Source organism: Ochotona princeps, chromosome 18 (genome assembly GCF_030435755.1).
Source record: "Ochotona princeps isolate mOchPri1 chromosome 18, mOchPri1.hap1, whole genome shotgun sequence".
NCBI lineage: Eukaryota > Metazoa > Chordata > Mammalia > Lagomorpha > Ochotonidae > Ochotona > Ochotona princeps.
The window spans coordinates 32,588,793-32,610,696 of NC_080849.1; the positions used below are offsets into that span (position 1 = coordinate 32,588,793).

The 21,904-nt window shown below is 39.4% G+C and overlaps 1 protein-coding gene across 5 annotated transcripts in view; it reads right to left on the reverse strand.

The window, feature by feature from the left end:
- Positions 1-1,836: 1,836 nt before the first annotated feature.
- RNF125 (ring finger protein 125) overlaps positions 1,837-21,904 on the reverse strand; it is a 93,852-nt gene continuing 73,784 nt past the window's right edge. For all 5 annotated transcript variants that reach the window (XM_058677135.1, XM_058677133.1, XM_058677134.1 and 2 more), the window contains 3 exons: positions 18,736-18,826; positions 5,394-5,501; positions 1,837-2,085 (listed from right to left, as the gene is read on the reverse strand). In XM_058677135.1, the coding sequence (XP_058533118.1) occupies positions 1,999-2,085; positions 5,394-5,501; positions 18,736-18,826 (286 nt within the window). In that variant the 3' untranslated portion in view covers positions 1,837-1,998. The remainder of the gene's footprint in view (positions 2,086-5,393; positions 5,502-18,735; positions 18,827-21,904) is intronic.

Consider the following 21,904-nt stretch of genomic DNA (forward strand, 5'->3'; position numbering starts at 1 on the left):
CCGGCGATGGTGCATGCATCAGATAAGTAACGGAAAAGGTAGTTGTAGGATATTCCAACTATCATGTCCTGGGTGTCCTTGAAGCCCAAGACTTTAAATATAGAACAGAGGCACAGTTGTAATAGAAAGGATATATTAAAATCCAGTAGTACTCAGTTGTATCTAGAATTATCAAAAGAAACTCTTGAAATGTTTGTGCATCTTTGCACATCAATCTGTGATTTTTAAAATACAGTTTCTCCCTGAAAGAAACCAAGTTTTTAAGAAAAACATTACATTCCAGAACCTGGGCAGAAAAATATGCAAGTTGAGCCTACAGCATCTTGTCCTACAAGATAGCAAGGAATCTGTTCAGAGCTGCTAGCCTGCTGTCAAAAGGATTTACAGCAAACTTAATGAGGCGCTCTCATTCATTGTCAAAATGAGACAGTTTGAGCTTCAGTGATGCAATGGAATGAAGCCCATCAAATGTGTTTGAACCCAAGATTTCATAATACCTGAACAAGTGTTCTCTGCAAGGTGGTAGCAAGCAAGTTTATTATCTGAAAATTGGTAAAGGAAAGAAGCCAAATGTTCATTTTTCCTTTCCTACCTAAAACCTGCCACTGGCTAATAAAACAGCAGGTGTGGGGAAGCTTCTCTTCATGTTTCCATTCATACATGAAAAATAAATGATGTGAAATATTCTCCAAACCAAAATGAGTTATGAATTTAGGCATTGTGTATCAATTTCAGCTCATGTCAAAAACCGAGAGCAGAGAACTAGGTAGTGTTATCCTTCTGATGAAAGAACACACCATGACCTGTAGTCTTGCCAAAAAGGCTGAATCGGAGTCTGCTCAGTCCTCTGGATGCAAATGCCAGTGTGCAGAGGACGCAGAGGGGTATTCTGACTGGCACCATGAGCATGCAGTCAGCAACCCACAGACTGGGAGAGTGTGCCTCGAAGACCAGGCTCTTCATGGGGAAAGGAAAGAGAAGAAGGATGAAGGGGAATCTGCAAATTCACAAGAAATATAAAATATTCATTTAATAAAATAATCTTAAATGAAAAATTAAAATATAAATAGGGACTTAGGTGATACAATAATTTTAAAAATGCAAGGAAGTAATTTCCATTGAAACTAGTATAGTTACTTTCATGGACTAACAGTTGTGACAGGACACATAGCTAACTGGCAGAGTTCTAAAATAGTATTTTAAGAAGTTTCCTTATAATTATGGATTAAGCTCAACTTTTCTGTCTGAGTTTCAGTACTTGTTTTATTTTATTACTTTTAGAAAGATTAAAATAAGAGACACATCAAAGCCCTTAGGGTTTTCCACAATTTTTATGTGATTTCTTCTACTGTAAATACAGTTGATGATTCTTAAGTAATTATATTATAGAAATACTTCTATATAGTAAGCTACAAATATTCAGAAAAAACTACTTCTTACATGTGCATAGTTATAAAAAGTAAAGAATTAAATATATATTTGTAACACAAAATTTACTTTTTACAGTATTATGTAATTTGGTTAAAGAGTTTTTGTTGACTGCCAAATTTTTCCTTTCCTACCCCATACAAGATCATTCATGTTATTCTACTAAAGATTAGAAACAGATTTTATATTTTCTTGAATGTCCACACTATTTCACTTCTCATCTTTTTTATATAAAATACACAAAATTTTCTTGCCTATGATGGTCATTATTAATATATAATGTGACATTATACATAATCACAGGGTCTCCATTACACACCTGACCTGTGTCTCTTCCATATATTAAATACTGACAGAGACTAATTTTTGTTATTATATATCTAAGAAACTCTAGGATATAAAACAGATAAAATGAAAGCAATTTTAGATGCAAAATAACAATAAACACGGGCCAACAGATAACTGTGTTGTACATTTTGCCCGTTGCACATTGACAATTTCCCTCCAGGTGTTCAAGCAGCATCTTAGCGGTACAACACAACTGTGTACTTCCCTTTGCCTTTAATACAATTACGTGGTGCTTGAGTGATTCACATATTCAAGAAGTGACCGGTCCAAGACTCTTCGAATGAGAGCTTCTTCAATTATATTAAAATCCTGTAATAAGGAAAAACAATTAGAAGTATACCTACTCACGTGTGTTTCAGAAATGGAAGGATAAGGATTAATGCAGTGCCCTCAATGTGCAGGGAACTACAGCTGTAAGTTCAATGACTTCTGTAGGGTTCTACGCAGCTGTGGTAAAACCAAGGGCTCTGGCTTTGGGGCCAGTGTATTTTCCAGTTCACTTTACTATCATTAAATTAATTTTATGAAAAAATGTTCATTGTTAATTTAAAGTCTTTATCCAATGAAATTTGTAGTTTCTAGTCAACATTACAAATCCTAGCAGGAAGGCTGTGTCTCTTAAAAAATGGGTAACAGATTAAAATCAAGGCATCTTCGTCAATGCCATCTGTATTTATATACAAAATACTTACTGAATTATTTACTTGCAAAAACAGAAAAATCTGTTGAAAACAACTCTTGCTCCTTGTACCCCTGTGTATTAAAGTGGAATTCAAAATTTTATTTCAGTACTTTGTATAAGTAAAGCAAAAACTATGGGGAGCCCTGTCTACTTTCCACTCCTTTCCACTTCCACAGGCAACAATGAGAACAACAGAAAGTAGGATCTGTATCAGAAGGGTTTTCTAAAATATAAAAATAAATAAAACCCAAAGGAAAGCCATAAAACATAGGAGAGTACAGGAGTTTGAACTCAATACTGGCTTTTCTTAGGCAATTTGCTTAATCTTTTAGCTTCAAATATTTACTAAATGAGGATAAAAATACAGTATTCATTTTAGAAGCTGCTACAAGTAACAAAATGAGACAGTATGTCTACAGTATCTTGCTGGTACATGTTAGCCTATGAAACAAAAACTTAAAAAGGAAAACTATTTCAAGTTCTTCCACATTGAAGAATATAGTTTTGAATAGTTAGAAAAAATACTTAGAAAAGCAGCAGCATCTTAACCAACCCTGACTTGTAGCTTGTCACAAGGATCTTAAGCACAACAGACCGACCATAAATATAACAGGCATAAATTCAACTTGGCTTTTAGAACATCTTATGAAGCAAAAATTCAAAGGAACCTCCTGTTAGGAATAAGAATGCATGGACCAGAACCATGCTCTGGTGAGGCCTTGTGTACCTTGGGGACCAGAAAGACACTTTGGAAAGATGGAGTAGAGGAAATGAAGCCTCTGTGGATTCCCGTGTTCTGTTCAAGTGGCCCTAACAATCCCATTAGCTCCCTTTCCATCTTTAGCTTGCCTAACATCTATGCCCAGATATACCAAGAATTCACTCTATATGCAGTATCTTGTTTAGTCCTTACAAGAGCTTTCAGAAGTAATTCGTTTACTCTTCTCATTTAACAAATGAATAAATGAAAGTTCAGAAGTTAGACACTAACAAAATAAAAAAAAAAAGAAAACAAAAGGAAAAAAAGTTAGACACTTTTCCCAAGTTTGCACAGCTGTATTTGAACTATTACGTAAGCTATGTCAGAACCCAAGGTCCTTGTGTGCAAACTGGATAATCATAAAGCATGCAGAAAATTTTCAAATGATCTTCAACAGTCATTAAAATTACATCAAAAGGAAACAGTAAAAATCATGTAAAAATTATATGCAAAGGTTAAATTAGGCCCCTTATGGATAACATATTTAGATGTAACAATAAAATATATTACTGCTTTCTAAAAATGGCTTTCTCCCTGTTTTAGCTGAAAGTGCATTATCCCCACATGGCAATATAGGAACCAAAGACGAGCAAAGGTCATGTTAACTTCCTATCTCACTTCTGAAAGTTGGAAATATATTCATAAGTATTAAAACTATTTACACTATATGTAGCTCTTTTCCATCTTAAAAAACTTTTACCATGATGGAACTTCAAAAAGTTTATAGAAACTTAAAGGATAACTTTATTTTGGTGCAAAAATTTACAAAATATGTTGAGATAGGGCTGGTGTGATGGCTAATTCTCTTCCTTGAAGTGCCAACATCCCATATGGGCACCAGTTTGTGTCCTGGCTGCTCCACTTCCCATCCAGCTCCCTGCTTCATGCCCTGGGAAATCAGCGAAAGATGGCCCAAAGCCTTGGGACCCAGCATTCATGTGAGAAACCCGGAATTAGCTCCTGCTCTTGGCTTGGGATTGGCTCAGCTCAGCTCTGGCTGTTGTGGTCATTTGGGGAATGGAAGATCTTTCTCTTTATTTCCCCTCTCTGTAAATCTGTCTTTCTGATAAAAATAAATGTATTTTTCAAAAATATGTAGTTTTTCAAAAAGTTTATGGAAATGCATACAATTATTTTATATATCTTACACACATTCCTTTTTTTTGAAAGATTTATTTATTTATTTATTTATTTTATTGTAAAGTCAGATATACACAGAGGAGGAGAGACAGAGAGAAAGATCTTCCTTCCAATGATTCACTCCCCAAGTGGCCACAACGGCTGGAACTGAGCCAATCTGAAGCCAGGAGCCAGGAGCCCTCTCCGGATCCCCCACACGGGTGCAGGGTCCCAAAGCTTTGGGCTATCCTCAACTGTTTTCCCAGGCCACAAGCAGGGAGCTAGATGGGAAGTGGAGCTGCCGGGATTAGAATCAGCACCCATATGGGATCCCAGGCGTGCAAGGTGAGGACTTTAACCATTATGCTATCGCGCTGGGTCCTTACACACATTTCAAAAGTGTTTTGCACCAAAACAAACTTACCTTTGATTTCTGTTTTTCCATTAACTTTTCATGTAATGAGATTGTACATGAATTACTTATTGAGGCTGTCATCAGTAACTATGACTACTTATTGACTACTTATGTACAGATTTATTATAGATAATTATTCTGATTACTTCTGACTATGTTAAAATTTTTTGTCATAATAATTTTTTTTCCAAATGTCAGCAAACACATTATACAACATCAATTTTAAAAATGAGAAGGCCCACATGTCTTATTAGACTGATAATGTTGCTGTTATTAAACATGCAAGTGACTGGATATAGAACAAATGGAGCCAATTCAATCTTGACACGATTTCTCAGGCATAGAGTTTTCAATTCCATAAATATTATAATCATACATAAAGAAGGACTAGCATAAAAATTTACTAATTTAAAGGTTAACTCTGACTCCACAGTGGCTGATTACAGAAAAAATTTTATCCAAGACAGAAAAATAAAATTAAAGCAAATTTATAAAGTACTATAGGTTAATTACTTCTTGTTTAATACTTAACACCTTGAGCTATACATACTTTTTCCCTTTATAATTTTACTCACTTTGCTTAAAACCGTTAGCTTAATACAATATAAAAATAAAACGTAAAAGTAAAAAAATATACTTACTATGAAATCATCATAAAACAAAGTGTGACTAACTTGCAAATGTCTTATTAAACTGCCATTAAAGCTGTCTGCATTCTCGTTAGGTATTAAACGGCAGAGTGGACAGAACTGGAAAGAAACAAGATCATGAGTTCAAGAAGGAATTTAAAATAATTGCTAGTGTCAGAATTTTTAAAAATAATCATTCAGCAAAGTGAATTTTAACAGTATGAATCCATTGGCCACACCTCAGTATTTTGCTGAAAAATTATAGAAACAAAGCAACATTAATAAAATTTCATTTATTCATATATATTTCTTATCCAATTGAATATATAATTGTATTACCATTTATGAATTTATAATTTAAATATTAGTTACCTGTCTACCACTTGGAATATCTGAATTTTTGTTTTTGAAAAAAAATTTTCATCTACTTGAAAAATAGAATGAAAGAAAGAGCTTTTCCACCTGCCAGTTCCTCTCAACAGCCACATCTGGGCCAGGCTCAAGTCAGGAGTCAGGAACTCCCTCTCGGTCTCCTGCCTGGGTATCAGGGAACCAAATACTTGGGCCTTCATCTCTTGCTTCCCAGAGTACATTATTGATAACCAAACGGGGTTAGAAGCCAAGTAGCCAGGACTTGAATGAGCACTCCGATGTGGTGTGTGGATATCCCAAGCATCAGCATGGGCTGCTCCTACAGTGCCCACCCCTGAAATTAAGTTATGTGTGTACGTATGTGTGTGTGTGTTGCCATTACTAATGCATCACCATTAGTTAATTCGTGTTTATACATGTTTTCCTAATTTAATAGCCATAAATGGCTCTTTAAGATATTTATGAAATAAAACAAAATGTGTCCTACAGTTTCTTCTCAAACTGTGACTGACTTATCAAGTAATAAATCTTATCCACTAAAATGACAACCATTTCTGTGTCTCAGGGCTGTTGACAGACTTGAAGACATCATTCTGAAATGGACTAGGCAGGTTGTAAGTTAGTTAACAAAGGAGCTGGCAAGTTTCTACAGTCTGTACCTGCACCCTAGTACACTCCCTTCCATGCAAATTAGTCATAGGTACTTGTCATGATACACTTCAGTTTTCTCCAAGGTGAAAAGAAACCAGGATGAACACATGTATTCTGAATTCCATATAGAAACACCATGCAAACCTTCTCCGAGGATGTCCTGGGCACTGAACCCTACCCATATGTCACCTATTTGTATATTTAATTAGGGCACTGCCCTCTGTCCAGTGAAGGTGACCACCCATGTGGGGTAAGGCATACACCTCTCCTTATGGGCAGAGATTTCTCTCCCCAGTGGACTCCCTGCAGTCACATCTGAACCTGGGCTCTTTCTACCTCTTTTTTTTTTTTTTAAAGATTTATTCATTTTATTACAGCCAGGTATACACAGAGGAGGAGAGACAGAGAGGAAGATCTTCCGTCCGATGATTCACTCCCCAAGTGAGCCGCAACGGGCCGGTGCGCGCCGATCCGAAGCCGGGAACCTGGAACCTCTTCCAGGTCTCCCACGTGGGTGCAATGTCCCAATGCATTGGGCCGTCCTGGACTGCTTTCCCAGGCCACAAGCAGGGAGCTGGATGGGAAGTGGAGCTGCCGGGATTAGAACCGGCGCCCATATGGGATCCCGGGGCTTTCAAGGCGAGGACTTTAGCCGCTAGGCCACTCCGCCGGGCCCATCTACCTCTTTAAATAAGTCCTTTTTTCCGCCCTTGCACTTCTCTGTTTTGAATTCTTATATCATGCAGAGGCAAAAACCTGGAGTAAAACAGCTGGGGACCTTCTATACCATATCTCCACATCACTTTAACATGATGAACCTTAGTCATTGTTAGCTCAGTCATTGACACTGGTAGTAAATAGTGGCCATTATTATCACATTTAATAAAGGGCAGCAAACAGCACATTCAAGATATGAACAGCTCTGAGAAAGAACTCATTCATTTTGCCCCCATAAAATATGGAAAGGTTTTAGCAGAACTACTGATAACGGAAGTCAGTCTTAAAGAATGAGCTAGACCACAGAGGAAGAACACCATAGACAGAGGAATTGATGTGGGAAAACGCAGGAAACCCTAAAAAAGCAAGGCCAGCTTTGGCACTGGGCAAAGCTCAGCATAGCTGAAAGAAGAGTATATTGGCAGAAGTGGTGACGAATGACTTTAGAAGGATAATTTAGAGCCAAGTTTATTTTGTATTTATTTGCACACTGAACAGGATTTCTGTAGGTCCTATGCCAAGAGTCAGATATACAGAGGTAACTGTCTGCTCATTGTTTTTCAGGAGCTTAAATTCCAGTGGAAGAGAAAGACAGAAAATGTGGGATTTGAAGCAAAGTAATTGTGTTTTGTTTTTATTCTGCTAATCGGAAACTCGTGGAGACTTAAATTGGCTAAAGTACATAAAATTTTTAGTTATGTGACTAGAGAGACATCCACCACAAGATCAGTGCAAAAACTCTGTTTTGCTTCTTACATTGGGAGATTTGACATGTGGGAAGAGAAGGTAACAATAGCAAGGCAAAAGAAATGATCAATGAAAGGCAGCCGAATCCTCACCCAGGTACAAGTATTCAACTACATACTGGCTATTGCTGCCAGTTTCTTAACATCAGTTCATCCTTTACTTAGTGCCCCCGGCCCATGCTATCTACATTAGGAACCAACAAATCTTTAGCGTTCTTTCAAAAGATGTTCGCGTCATCTCTTTGACTTTCTTGTGATGGTTAATACAGAGGGTGAGTAATGGCCACCCTAACAGAAGCTGTTACCAACTGCGGATTATTGAGAAGCATTCTAAGGGAGCTTACACTGATTTCTATCATCTCTTGGGAGCTTCTAGAGGTTAGGTTCCTGGCAAATGAGCTCAGAGCAGGCCAATACATAGCACACAGGACATGGACATATATCTATTCAAAGTTTTACCCAGTGGTGCTTTCAGTTAAGCCCCTTTGCCCTGGGGTTTATATTTTCTGGTCTTGAACCTTTTTATTCCAGTCTGTCTCCATCCAGTGAATCTTAATTTACTCTTGTTTCCTTGCAAAAACTATAAAGCCAAAGAACAGCCAACATCACTGAGTAGATTTTATCTTCCTTTGTTTAATGGGAAACCAGGTTGAGGATTAAGGAAATTTACTTGCTAGAAAAGGAGACAGGATGAGTACTGCTTTAAAGGGATTAAAACAAAATTATACTTGATCTGGATGATGTTTCTTTCCATTCCTAATTACATAATGAAGAAGCTGTCAAAAGGCTGCTGATTTCCCAAGTGCTTAGGATGTAGGTTATTTAACACTGGTCAACATAGAATCAAATAAAACGTGTACAGTCATATTTCTAACTTGCACTCTTCAATGCTTTCAGTGATATGGTAGCTCTCAGGATGGGATCTTTAAGCCAGCAGCATCAATGTCATGAGGGTAACTTGTTTGAATTGCAGCTTTTCAGACTCAGCCCAGACCCATTGAATCGGACGCTCTGGCAGTGGAGTCCCATACTTTGGACCTATGCAAACCCTCCAAACGACTCTGATGTACACTAAAGTTTGGTAGCCACTTCTTTTATAAGAATTTAATTTCTTTTTTGAAAGAAAGGCAGAGTGAGAGAGAAAGAAAGACATCTTGGAGGTGTGAAGTCAGGAGTTAGGAACCCCATTAAGGTCTGGCAGGGGCCCAAGTACTTGAGCTATATTTTGCTGCTTTCCCATATACTGCCAGGGAGCTGGATCAGAAATGGAGCAGCTAAAACTTGAACTGCTGCCCATATGGGATGCTGATGTTGCAGGTGCAGTGTAACCTACTGCTCCACAAAGCTGGCCCTGAAAGTGTACTTTCTTCTGGAAAAATAAGATGAAGTATGAGTAGAAGTGGGAGAAATGAGATATTCCTGACCATATTATAACAGAGATCACCCCTTGAAGCAAAAAAAAAAAAAAAAGAAAAAAAGTCTTTTACTAAGAATTATTACTAGAGAAGAAGCATAACAACATGTTTTTTTAGAAATAAAATACTGAATAAGGAACAGTATTGATAGTGTTTAGTTATCTAGAATAATGCTTCATGCTTCTCTGCATCCCTGTCCATTCTTGCAAGGTTGTGTTTTAAAATGGTTGGTAAAGAAAGAATTAATAAGTTGTAGATGGATAATTAAGATGTTGACAGGTCTAGTAACAAAACCCTGTAGTAGTTACTGGGTCATCACTCTGGAAAACCTCAAGACTGGCATGGTATATGATTCATCATACTGAGTGAAAGGTTACCTTAGGTCACCTCTGAGGGCCATTTTCCATGATCATATTAAAAATATTTATCGGGCACAGCGGCGTGGCCTAGTGGCTAAAGTCCTCGCCTTGAAAGCCCCGGGATCCCATATGGCCGCTGGTTCTAATCCCGACAGCTCCACTTCCCATCCAGCTCCCTGCTTGTGGCCTGGGCAAGCAGTCGAGGACGGCCCAGAGCACTGGGACCCTGCACCTGTGTGGGAGACCCGGAAGAGGTTCCTGGTTCCTGGCTTTGGATTGGCGCACACCGGCCGTTGTGGCTCACTTGGGGAGTGAATCATCGGACGGAAGATCTTCCTCTCTGTCTCTCCTCCTCTCTGTATATCCGGCTTTCCAATAAAAATGAATAAATCTTTAAAAAAAAAATTATCAATTTGGTACTAAACAGCTTGAGCATAACACAGAATAGAAATGCTGTTGTGTGTTATGGATAGGTTTGGGATGGAGAAGGTTGGCAGTTTTGCTGCAGAAAAGAAAAACCCCTCAGCATAAAGCCACCTCATACAGTGAATTCCCTTGCACTTGTATTCATGCTTCCGCTGAAATCCATGAGAACCATGGTGTACCCATTTCACCTAGTGGTAGTAGTAAAGCCCCCATGTCCCTAATGTGAGTGGTTGGGTTCCACACCCAGCTGCAGCTCCTGATCCCAGCTTCCTCTCAATGCAGAGGTAGCAGTGACAGTTCATGTTGTTGGGTTCCTGCCACCCACATGGGAAGCTCCTGACTTCAAACCTCCAGCTCTCCCCACCTCCAGCTCCTCAGCTATAGAGGGCATTTAGTTAATGAATGAATGGATGAGATCTCTGTCTCTCTGTCTCTCAAATGATTTAAAAACAAAATTGGACTCTCTGTCTAAAGCCTGTGAGTGACTGATTTAACAAAGAACAGAGGGAGTAAAAAATTTTTTTCCTGATAATCCGTTTCTTAGGTTGTAAAAGTGCAGAGGCCACCAACAACCCATTTTACTGCATAAGGTTTTCAATGTGGCAAGTCCTCTCTATTGACACAAGCTTTATTAGTGGTCCTTAATGAAGAAAGAGCATGTTCTGTCATGCTCATCTGAAGTAAGATGATGAATTCTAAGAGAACAAAGTGTCAAGCAGTTGGAAGATGCACACACATATTACAGACATCCCAAAATGAAAAGAATTCAGTCCTTCAAATTATCCATTAACAATGGCTTAGATTAACCACAGCAACTCAGTCATTAGGGAACTGTGCCCATGTGATGGCAGCATCATTAAGATTACTAAATCCAATAATTCCAAAAAAGAGAAAACATTTCCCAGTGAATAAGTAACCAGATTGCATACCTAATTTAGTAGGCATCAAAGTAAATCTAATGATGTGTTTTTGAAATGAGCCTTTGGCATTGCAGTTAGAATGCTGTTTGGGACACCTTCATTCTATGTCTGAATGCTTATGTTCAAGACTCAGCTCCACTTCACTTCCAGCCTCCTGCTAATACACACCTTGAGAGGCTGCAGGTGGTGCTTCAATTACTTGAATTCCTGCCACTGCACAGGAGACATACATTGAGTTCCTGGCTCCTGGCATTGGTAAGGTCCAGCCTTGGTTGTTGTATTTGGGTGGGAAGTGAACCAATGGATGAGAGAGCTCTTTCTCTGTCTCTCCCTTTTTCTCCTTTCTCAACCCCTCTCTCTCTCATAAATAAATTTATATAATGTTAGGGTCTGTGCAGTGCATGTGGGGGTCATGAAGGTGTGAAGAGTATTGTTCCATTGCAGGCAGGGCCTCAAGGAACTTCCCGCTGTATGGCAGGGCCCAGTGGATGTCTCTACAACCGCCTGAATACAGCTCCACCTTCCTTTGCAGGGACACTGGACCACCCTGCGGAAGAATTCTAATCCAGTCAGGCATTGTTTTGCTACTGTGGAGTTGGCCTTTTACTCAATGTGAGCTTGGAGGTTAATGTGAATAATGTTTTGCAAAAGGAGCTTTTATTATTCATACTGTCTTGGCTGTCCCCATTGACCTTATGCTAATCATGGGACCTGTATTTAGGGTTTCATTCTTTCCTTGATCTTTAGGTTCTCCTTTTCTTTGTGATACAAGATTGAGCTGTAGAATAAGAATTGTAGCAGGAACTTCTATTGTTTTTAGGTGAAACAAATGGCAGAATTATTCTTGGAAACACCCACTTGACCATGACGTAAAAAGCCTGAGTTTGACTGCTTCTGTATAAATAAAGCAGACAGCTTTCCCGCATTGTCCATTATGATCATGAAATCCTAGTTGTCCATTTTTTTCCTCTTTACGCCTCATCCATGCACCCTTCTCGAGTTCCGAACTCAGCTGCAGCTGGACTCTACCAATATAAGAAAAAGAAATAGGGCCTGGCACGGTGGCCTAGCAGCCAAAGTCCTTGCCTTAAACTTACTGGGATTCCATATCACTGCCAGTTCTAATCCCAGCAGCCCCGCTTCCCATCCAGCTCCCTGCTTGTGGCCTGGGAAAGGCAGTCGAGGACAGCCCAAAACCTTGGGATCCTGCATTTGCGTGTATCTGGAAGAAGCTCCTGGCTCCTGGCTTGGGATCAGTGCAGTTCTGGCCTTTGCAGTCACTTGGGGAGTGAATCATCAGATGGAAGATCTTCCTCTGTCTCTCCTCTCTCTATATATCTGACTTTGCAATAAAAATAAATCAATCTTTAAAATAAAAAAGCAAGAAAAAATGTTTCTTGCTCCCAATAACATATATCCCCACTGCCCAGCAGGGTCATGAATATTTAATATCATGGAAAGAAGCTGCTGTGGGGAGAAGAGAGATTCAGGCTGTGTTACCATAGTTCATGTTTCGAACCAAGAGACATGCTTTCCCTTCATTGAAAGGTGAATTCATAAAGTAGAAAATAAAGGAATCCTGGAACCTTTTGGAATATTGAATACAGTTTTCTTTTTTAAAAAATATTTAAAAATAAATTTACGGGGCTTGGCAGCGTGGCCTAGTGGCTAAGGTCCTCGCCTTGATCCCATATGGCCACTGGTTCTAATCCCGGCGGCTCCACTTCCTCTCTATCTCTCCTCCTCTCAGTATATCTGACTTTGTAATGAAAATAAAAATAAATCTTAAAAAAAAAAAATAAATAAAATAAATTTACAAAGAGGAGAGACAGAAGAATCTTCCATCCACTGGTTCCTCCTAAAGTGACCGCAACAACTGGAGTGAGCCAATCTAAAGCCAGGAACCAGGAGCTCCTTCTGGGTCTCCAACGCGGCTGCAGGGTCCCAAGGCTTTGGGCCGTACTCTTCTGCTTTCCCAGGCCACAGAGAGATAGAAGGCAAGTGGAGCAGCTGGAATACGAAACAGTGCCCATATGGGGTCCCGATGTATGTAGAGCTAGGACTTCAGCCACTAGGCTACCACATTGGGCCCTACATTTTTCTTTAACATCTTTCATTCATGTTCCTCCAGTGTACTAAGCATTTTGCCAAGAACTGGGCATGTGGTATTGAACAAAAGACTTTGTCCAGCGACTTCATGAGCCTAATAAGCAATGACAGATAGATATGAATTGTATATACAATTGTAAATTATGGTGAATACTGAAAAAAAGAGGGGAGAAAAGAGCGAGCTAAAATTAACAGGAGTGTCCAATGAAAGAATCTCAACGGAATTTGAACTATGGAAATGCAATACGGTGGAGCAATCCACCGTGGGGGGAGGGTTTGGGGAGGGGTGGGGGGAATCCCAGTGCATATAAAAATGTGCCACACAATGCAATGTAATTAATTTAAAAAATAATAATAAAAAAATTAAATACATTAAAAAAATTTAACAGGAGTGTCAGGGAGGGTCTTCCTGAGACAGTAAGGTTTCAGCTGAGCTCTAAAGGTAAGTAAGGGTTAACTGGAGTGGTAGGAAGCACCTGGGCAGCAATGACGGCCAGAAATTGTGGTTTTAGAAAAGCATCTTTCCATTCAAGATGACAAATTTCCCTCAAAAGTAGTCTTACAATCCAATCTAAAGCATGCTGTTTGTGTCATTTTGCCTCCCTTGAATGTAAAATTCTGTAGATGTAATTACCAAAAATCATGCAATAGAAGCAGGCTATAATTACTTCATGACAAAAGGAGCTTTTAGCTCTTTAGACTGCATATTAGGGGCCTGGTGCAATACCGTAATGGTTAAGGTCCTCGCCTTGCATGCCTGGGATCCCATATGGCCGCCAGTTCTAATCTCGGCAGCTCCACTTGCCATCCAGCTCCCTGCTTATGGCCTGGGAAAGCAGTCAAGGATGGCCCAAAGCCTTGGGACCCTGCACCCAAGTGTGGGAGACCCGGAAAGAAGTTCGTGGCCCCTGGCTTTGGATCGGTGCGCAGCACTGGCCGTTGCGGCCACTTGGGGAGTGAACCGTTGAATGAAGATCTTCCCCTCTGTCTCTCCTCTTCTCTGTATATCTGCCTTTCCAATAAAATAAATAAACCTCAAAAAAAAAAAAAAAGACTGCACATTAGAAAAGTCAATATCTCTTGATGTTTTTAAACGACTACCTCAGTCTTGAACAGCTCAGAAAGAAAGCATTGACTGCCTTGTGGTTTCAGCTGTCTACATTACCTATTTTTGGAAGGCAGCACCATTAACTCAAGTCTCTAACTGCCATGAAACCTCCGAAGTAAATCAGATGATGTCACTGATCTTAACTGCTGGCAAATTGGTATGCCCACATCTCAGTTCCTTGCTTCAGCATCTTACTACAACTTCCCAGCAGCATAGCCCTGAGTGGCACAGATGTGGCTCCAGTGGTTGGATCCCTTCATCCATGTGGGAGACCGAGACCGTATTCCCATCTCCCTGCTGCAGCCCTTTTGGACATTTGGGAAGTGAATGAGCCAATGGGAGCTCTTCGTTTTTCTACCTCTCTGTTTCTCTGTTACCCCTCACCAACCATCCTAAAGCACAGTAATTCCTTGGTAACTTTCACACCAAACCAGTCCATGTTTGGGATGTCTGGTGGGTCTTTCTACTTATGGGTAATCCCTCAGCTAGGCCATATAGACCCCATGGGGTATCACATGACTTCTGGTGACTCTATATCCTTCAGCTGTCATTCATAGGAAATCCCAAGAGCTTCTGTTCCTATTTCTAGATGACCAAGGGTATTATAGAAGCATGGATTTCTCCTCCTGTCTCAAGCCATAATAGCACCCTAGTCTTTGTGGTGAAATTTTATTACTTTATTTCCCAAACCCCCTTGTCCCCAGCTCTGCATGAAAAATTGGTAGTAACCTACCACCATCACCACTGCCACCCTCTCTCATTTAGGGAGTAGGCACTGTGTGGCATAGAGTGCTCGATTTATATGCCTGACTAATTACTACTCTCTGCTTAAAGATATATTAAAGTCATTATTATCTCCATTTTACAAATGATAAAAAAAAAAAAGAAACAAGGATAAGGTAATATAGACTTGCTGGAATTTGAACCAAAGCCTAGAATCTAACTAAATTTCAAGGACAGTGTGATTCCACCATTCCCCTAGATTTTATTTCTGCTCATAGGTCAGCCTTTTTCAATGACCTTGATGACAGATGAATTATGGAAGACCTCACTTCTATTGGATGGACAAATTCTGCAGCACATTGACTGTATTTCTGCAACAGCAGGACAGTCCCCACAGAGTGACAAGCTGTGACCAGCCCTAGATTGCTGTTCCAATGCAACCGAGGACCAATGTCCAGAGTGTCTAGCATTCCTGAAGCCAGAGCAGCAGACTGGGAACTTTTAGGAATCAGGGCTCATGCTGGGTCAATAATGCAGTCTTTATAGATTTGCTAAGAGGAGATAAGCAAGTGCTTACAATTCAGTAAATGATAACTTTTATTATTCCATCCTAATGATTGCTTCTAATTTCCTCTTGCTCCACAGGGACCTATAATAGAGCAACTTCCTATCCCAGTTCCTTCTGTAGAGCACCCGGAGCAGGAAAAGCCTATGGAAATCTCCCTGCTCACTCAACATATATCAGGTTCCTACCTTGCCATTCCAGGACCCTGACCCCCTAGGCCATTAGAATCAGTAGCTTATCATGTGTGCTAGTGTGGCTTCTCTCTGGAACTTGCTATAGACCACAAGGCTTCACCATACAGTAACTAGACTAGTATGTTCAGATTCCGCTTTGTTACTCACTGGTTTTGTGACCCTGCCTATCTTATTAACCTCTCTGAGCATCAGTTTATTATTTATGAAATGGGGATAACAATTGTCATCTGACAGGATTATTATCTCTTTATGTGGTATAATCTTATATGTATTTTTAAAGGATTGATTTTATTTGAAAGGCAGAGCTACAGAGGGAGAAGGAAATCTCCCACTCATGAGATAACCATAAGCACCCAGGCTAGCCAGGCCAAAGCCAGGAGCCAGGAATTTTATCTGGGTCTCCCACATGCAGAGGCCCACATACTTGGGACATGTTTTACTTCCCAGGTACATTAAGAGGGATTACCTCCACAGGGTATAATTTTAAATAAAAAAAGATAAAAATATAAAACTATAAATAAATTTGAATTGATCAATTTTCCAAGAATTGTATGAATATATATAAAACAACACTCATGTTTGTATAGCTACATATGCACATACATATTTACATATACGTGTTGTATATAACACCACACAAAGATAATATTCCAAATAATCTCTAGGGGCCCGAATTGTGGCACAGCACATTAAGTTGCTACCTGCATCACTGGCATCCCATATGGGCACCAGTATGAGCCCTGCCTGCTCCACTTCCTATATAGTTCCTTGAGCATTAACATGTTAGTGCCTGGAAAAGCAATGGGAGATGTCCCAGGTGCTTGGGTGTCTGCCACCCATGTGGGAGATCCATATGGAATCCAGGTTCCTGGCTTCAGTGTGTACCGGCCCAGCCAGTGGGGCCATTTGGGGAGTGAATCATCAGACAAATGATCTTTCTCCCCCTTCCTCTCTTTCTCTGTAACTCTGCCTTTCAAATAAACAGATGAGTCTTCTTTAAAAAACAAAAACAAACAAAAAAAAACTCTAAGGTACCATTTTATATATGTTAAGCCACAGTAATTTTAAAACAAATATACCTAGTTATGGCCAAGTTAAGATGAAAATAGTTTATCCATAAACCACTGACACCAATATAAACTAATTCAAGCTTGCTGACACAAATATAAGTTAATGCAATATTGCTGGAAAACATTTAGAAGTATATTTCAAGGGCTATTAAAAAGTCTGTATTTTGATCTAAGAAATTTCTTCTTAAGGAAAAAACAATACAAAAGGGAAGTTTAAATGCACAAGGATACTGGGTGAGTGTATGATTAAGTAGAGTGTATGGTTAAGTAGAGTCTCTGGGTCAAAGACCCAGCTCCTCTGCTTCCAATCCAGCTTCCTGCTGATGTACAACCTGGAAGACTCCAGGGGATGGCTGAAGAATAGGAAAGCCTGCCAGCCATGAGGTTCTGGGCTCCTGGTGTTGGCCTCACACAGTACTGACTGTTTCAGGAAAATCTCCGTTTGCCTCTCTCGCCTTTCAAATGAAATGAAAAACAAGTAAATATTTTTTTTTAATTACCAGGATGTAACTTCAAACTTTCATAATTCTGGTGCTCAAAAACAGTAAGATAGGAGTAAGCATTTGTTGTAGCAGTCAAAACCAAGTGAGGGTAGCTGCACCCCCTATCAGAAGAGCTGGGTTCAATTCCTAGTCCCGCTCCTGATCACAGATGGCACTACTGGACTGACTTGGCTCCTGCACACTGGAGAGTGAACTAGCAGATGGAAACACTGTCAGTCTCTTTGCCTCACAAATAAATTAAAGATATTTAATTGTAAAATGGCTAAGTAAGTGTTTCGTCTCAAAATTCTAAGGAACATGAAAATAGGATGCAGCTTGGGATACCCACAAATCATAGTGGAGTCACAGAATCTAACTCCTGACTCTAATCCTAATTAGCTTCCTGCTAACATGAGGCAGCAGTGATGGTTCAAATATTTGGGCTCCTGCCACTCACATGGGAGACTTTGAGTTCCAGTTGCTTGGCTTTTTGCAGGCATTTGGGAAGTGAACCAGCAGTTAAAAGACATTTCTCCCTGTCCATGTCCCTATATCTCTGACTTTCAAATACAGTTAAAATTAATAAATAGATTTTTTAAAATAGACTGTGTCTAATCTTAATTATAAAAACTATGGAACAGAACTTGCGTTGTAGCACATTAGGCTAATCCACTGCTTGCGCTGCTGAATTCATATAACAGCTCCAGTTAGTATTCTCACTGTGCCACTTGCAATCCAGGTCCCTGCTCATGTGCCTGGGAAAGCAGCAGAAGTTGACCCAAGTACTTGGACACCTGCACCATGTGGGAGATCTGGATGGAGTCCATGGCTCCTGGCTTCAGCCTGGCCCAGCCCTGACTGTTGTGGCCATTTGAGGAGTGAACCAGCAGATAGAGGATCTCTTTCTCTGCGACTCTGCCTTTCAAACAATTTAAAAAGTCTTTGAAAGAGTAAAAGCAAAAATAAAACCACACCGTAAAATAGAACTACAATTCCCGGTTGTAAAGACAGAAGGCAGCACTGGCAATGAATCCAGTAAATCTAGTAAAGGAAGAACAGTATGTACATTTACTAGGCATATGTTTAAGTATTCATATTAGGAAATAAAACAAATGAAACATAAAATGAGTGACTAGCTTTCACTTGTAGTGTCATAACACTCTTTGCATTAAAAATATTTGATCTTAGGATTTGATCACTGTTAGTATACTAAAATTAGATCTTATCCATGCATTTTGTATCATTTTAGTTGATTATGTCCAAGAGTATCTGTAGGAGATAATATGTAATTTCATAAATGAAAGAGTGATTGCACATTAGTAGTTCTTGTCAGTTTCAACTCAGCACTTCTACATGTCATCAACACAAAACTACCATAACCTCAAAATAAGTTATTGTTCTTTATAATAGATCCATAAATAGAAATCTATTAAATGGGCTATCTAGTAGATCCTGAATTCAGACAATGTTCAAATACATGGTAACAAGAATCCTTACCACAGGCCTCCTTTCTGATCTGTGATGAGTAATACAGTGATCCAGAAGGCTGTCTTCATCCAACTCCCTCTGACAAAATGGACATACACACCTGGAAATCACATAGAACCCAAATATTCACATTGCTGGCTACCAGAGAGTAGGCATATAAATGGGGCTTAAAAGAATAGAATGAAGCAGTATCTGATTTCTGCTCCTAACTCATACTGTAAGTTGGTATTATTTGCATTGGTTCCTCAATTTTTCTTTCTCCTAACAAATGTCATTGGATAGCCTCCTTGGGATTGGGCAGAGAAACAGTTAATAGTACACTTAAAATACTTTATTCTCTTTGGAAAAGAAATGTAATCACCCGTTAACTGAGAAATCACAATAATCAGCTGTCCCTAAATGACCTTTTCTCTTCCTTCCTGTCATAACTCCGATAACATGTGATTTGGGTGTTGTTTGTTCTGTATATCCACAAGTACATAAGTGTGTAAGTAGAGGTGTCAACTCACATCCTTAGTTTCTAGTGCAGAATGAAACTGACCTGCCACTGCTTTGTGAAATCCCTGCCTGTGACACTCACATGTCACTGGATCTCAAGGTTCAGGCTCCAAGTACTACATTTCCAACCCGACTAATGCACCTAGGAAAGCAGTGGGAAATGGGTGCAAGTGCTTGTTCCGGTGTCACCCACATGGGAGACACACAGGAAGTTCTAGGCTCCTGGCTTCAGCCTGGCCGAGTCTGACCATTGTGACCATTTGGGAAGCAAGCTAGCAAATGAAAGATCGCCCTCTCTCTGACCCATCCTCTCTCCCTCTCTCTTTGTGTCATTCTGCCTTTTAAATAAATCTTTAAAAAAATCCTTATGCACACTCAGAAGTATGGGAGCTGTTCAATATGTTCTTATTGGGTAACTGAACTGTGGCTAGTCCAAGCTGGCATAAGCTGGAAGTATAAAATATACATTAAATTAAAGATTTAATGTAAAGAAAAGAAATAAAACCCCACGAAGAATGAAAATATCTCAATAATCTTTATATTTATTACATGTTCAAATTTTGGTTTATGTTAAATTAGATAAAATGTTACAAGTACATTTCATTTTTGAAATGTGACTAATGGAAAATTTTAAATTTTAGAGCAATCCACAATACTTTAATTAGATAGGACTGCCTTCATAAGTGGAATTCCTTGCTTACTTTTTCAATACAGATGTAATTTTCTGTTCCCTAGGATGTAGACTCTAGACAAACTCCCAGCATAACAGTTATTAAAATTTGAATCATGTAACAAATCCTTTTCCAAAGCAAATGTTTCTATATTAAATGCAAATATTTATCTAAGACAACAGCCCTCCCAAAACCTGCTTTGTTAATTCTTTGTTATTTTATTCAAAACTAGGAGTTAAATTAGCTGTCATATGTATTTGTTTTCATAAAGCCCATACTTCTTTTAAGTTACAAAAAAATTATTTATATGAAACTCAAGAGTTCTGAAAAACAGAAAGAGACAAAAAAAGAGTGATCTTCCACCTACTGACTCACTCCCCAAATGGCCTCAAGGGCCAGGGCTGGGGTAGGGCAAAGCCAGGAGCCAGGAGTTGCTGTTTCCCATGCACATTAGCGAGGAGCTGGATGTGAAATGGAGCATGGGCCAGCTCTGTGACATAGTAGGTTTGATATAGATCCCGGCTAATGTGCCCAAGAAAATAGCAGAGGATGGCCCAAAATTTTGGACCCTGGCACTCACACGGGATAATGAGTAAAGCTTCTGGCTCCTGACCTCAGCCTGGCCAAACCGCAGTACTTGTAGCCATTTGGGAAGTGAACCAATCAAAGACCTCTTTCTCTGTATCTCCTAATCTCTCTGTAACTCTGCTTTTCAAATAAAAAAATAAATAATAAGTAAATCTTAAAAAAAAAAAAAGTGAAGCAATTGAGATTTCAGCTGGTACCCATATGGAACGCTGATGCTGCAGATAGCAGCTTAAAGTGCTGTGCCACAGTGCCGGACCCAATCCCAGAAACCCACACTTCATCTATCTACTTACTATCTTTTTTTCCCCAACAGTACTTGTGGTCAGTCTTAACAGAATCCATACTCTGCTTACAGCTAAAATATTTAAAATTTGTAACATCATAGTATAAAATTAATCCTAAAATAACAGGTACATCTGCAAGGCAATCTAGTAAAATAAAAGGAATAGGGTGATTGTTTTGATTCTAAGGCTAGGAAATTTAAGCTATATTTTCTTAAAATGGGCCAAAAAGCAACTTTTTTAAGGAGCAAGAAAAACACTACACTCACACTGATACTGGATAATTGAATTAATAAGCAGGTTTAATAGTTTCAAAGCCAACAGCCTAGGCAGGAGAGCACAAATTATTTCTTTGTTAGGGGCAGGCTCCAAACTGTGTAATTACCCTTCCATCAGGATAGTAATAAACTAGGTTTGTTTCTTTCTCTTAAAAAAAAAAGGAATTCTTCATCAGTAATAACTACTAACCAACTCCACCTCCATTCTTTTCCTGAACCCCACAGAAGACCACCAACCAAAAGGCCAAGAATTTCAGAATGCCTGCCCTGGATCTGAGATGCTTGCCACTTCCTGCCTACAAAACAAGAGGAAATGAGCTGGGGACCTGAATACTAAAGACGAAAGATGAATAATGTCTTAAAAGCATATATTACGAGCAGCGGATTAAGCTGCTGCTTGGGATCCCTGGTGGAAGTCCTGGCTCTCCATGCTTCCGATCCAGCTTCTTCCTAATGTGTTCTGGGCAGCAGTGGATGATATCCCAAGTACTTGAGTTCCTGCCACACACATGGAAGACTGATTTAACACCTGCTTCCGGGATGTTTTGAACATTTGGGGAATGAATCAGTAGATGGAAGATCTCTCTTTTTCTCTGCTGTTTATTTAGACCTACTTCAGGAACAAAACAGTCAGGAAAGAGAGCCTAGCAGAAATCTAACAGTTCTGCAATTGTATATTTGGGTCTTTCCTAACATCAACTTTTCTGAGGAAGTTATCCCAATCCCCCCAGTGTGTGGTTGATCCCCCATGTAGTTTTTAAAGTAAACAATGACAACAACTGCTATTAACAAGTTATTACCAATACCAGGTTATCTGGCAAAATGCCTAAACATAACTACTTAAATTATTCCATAACTGCTA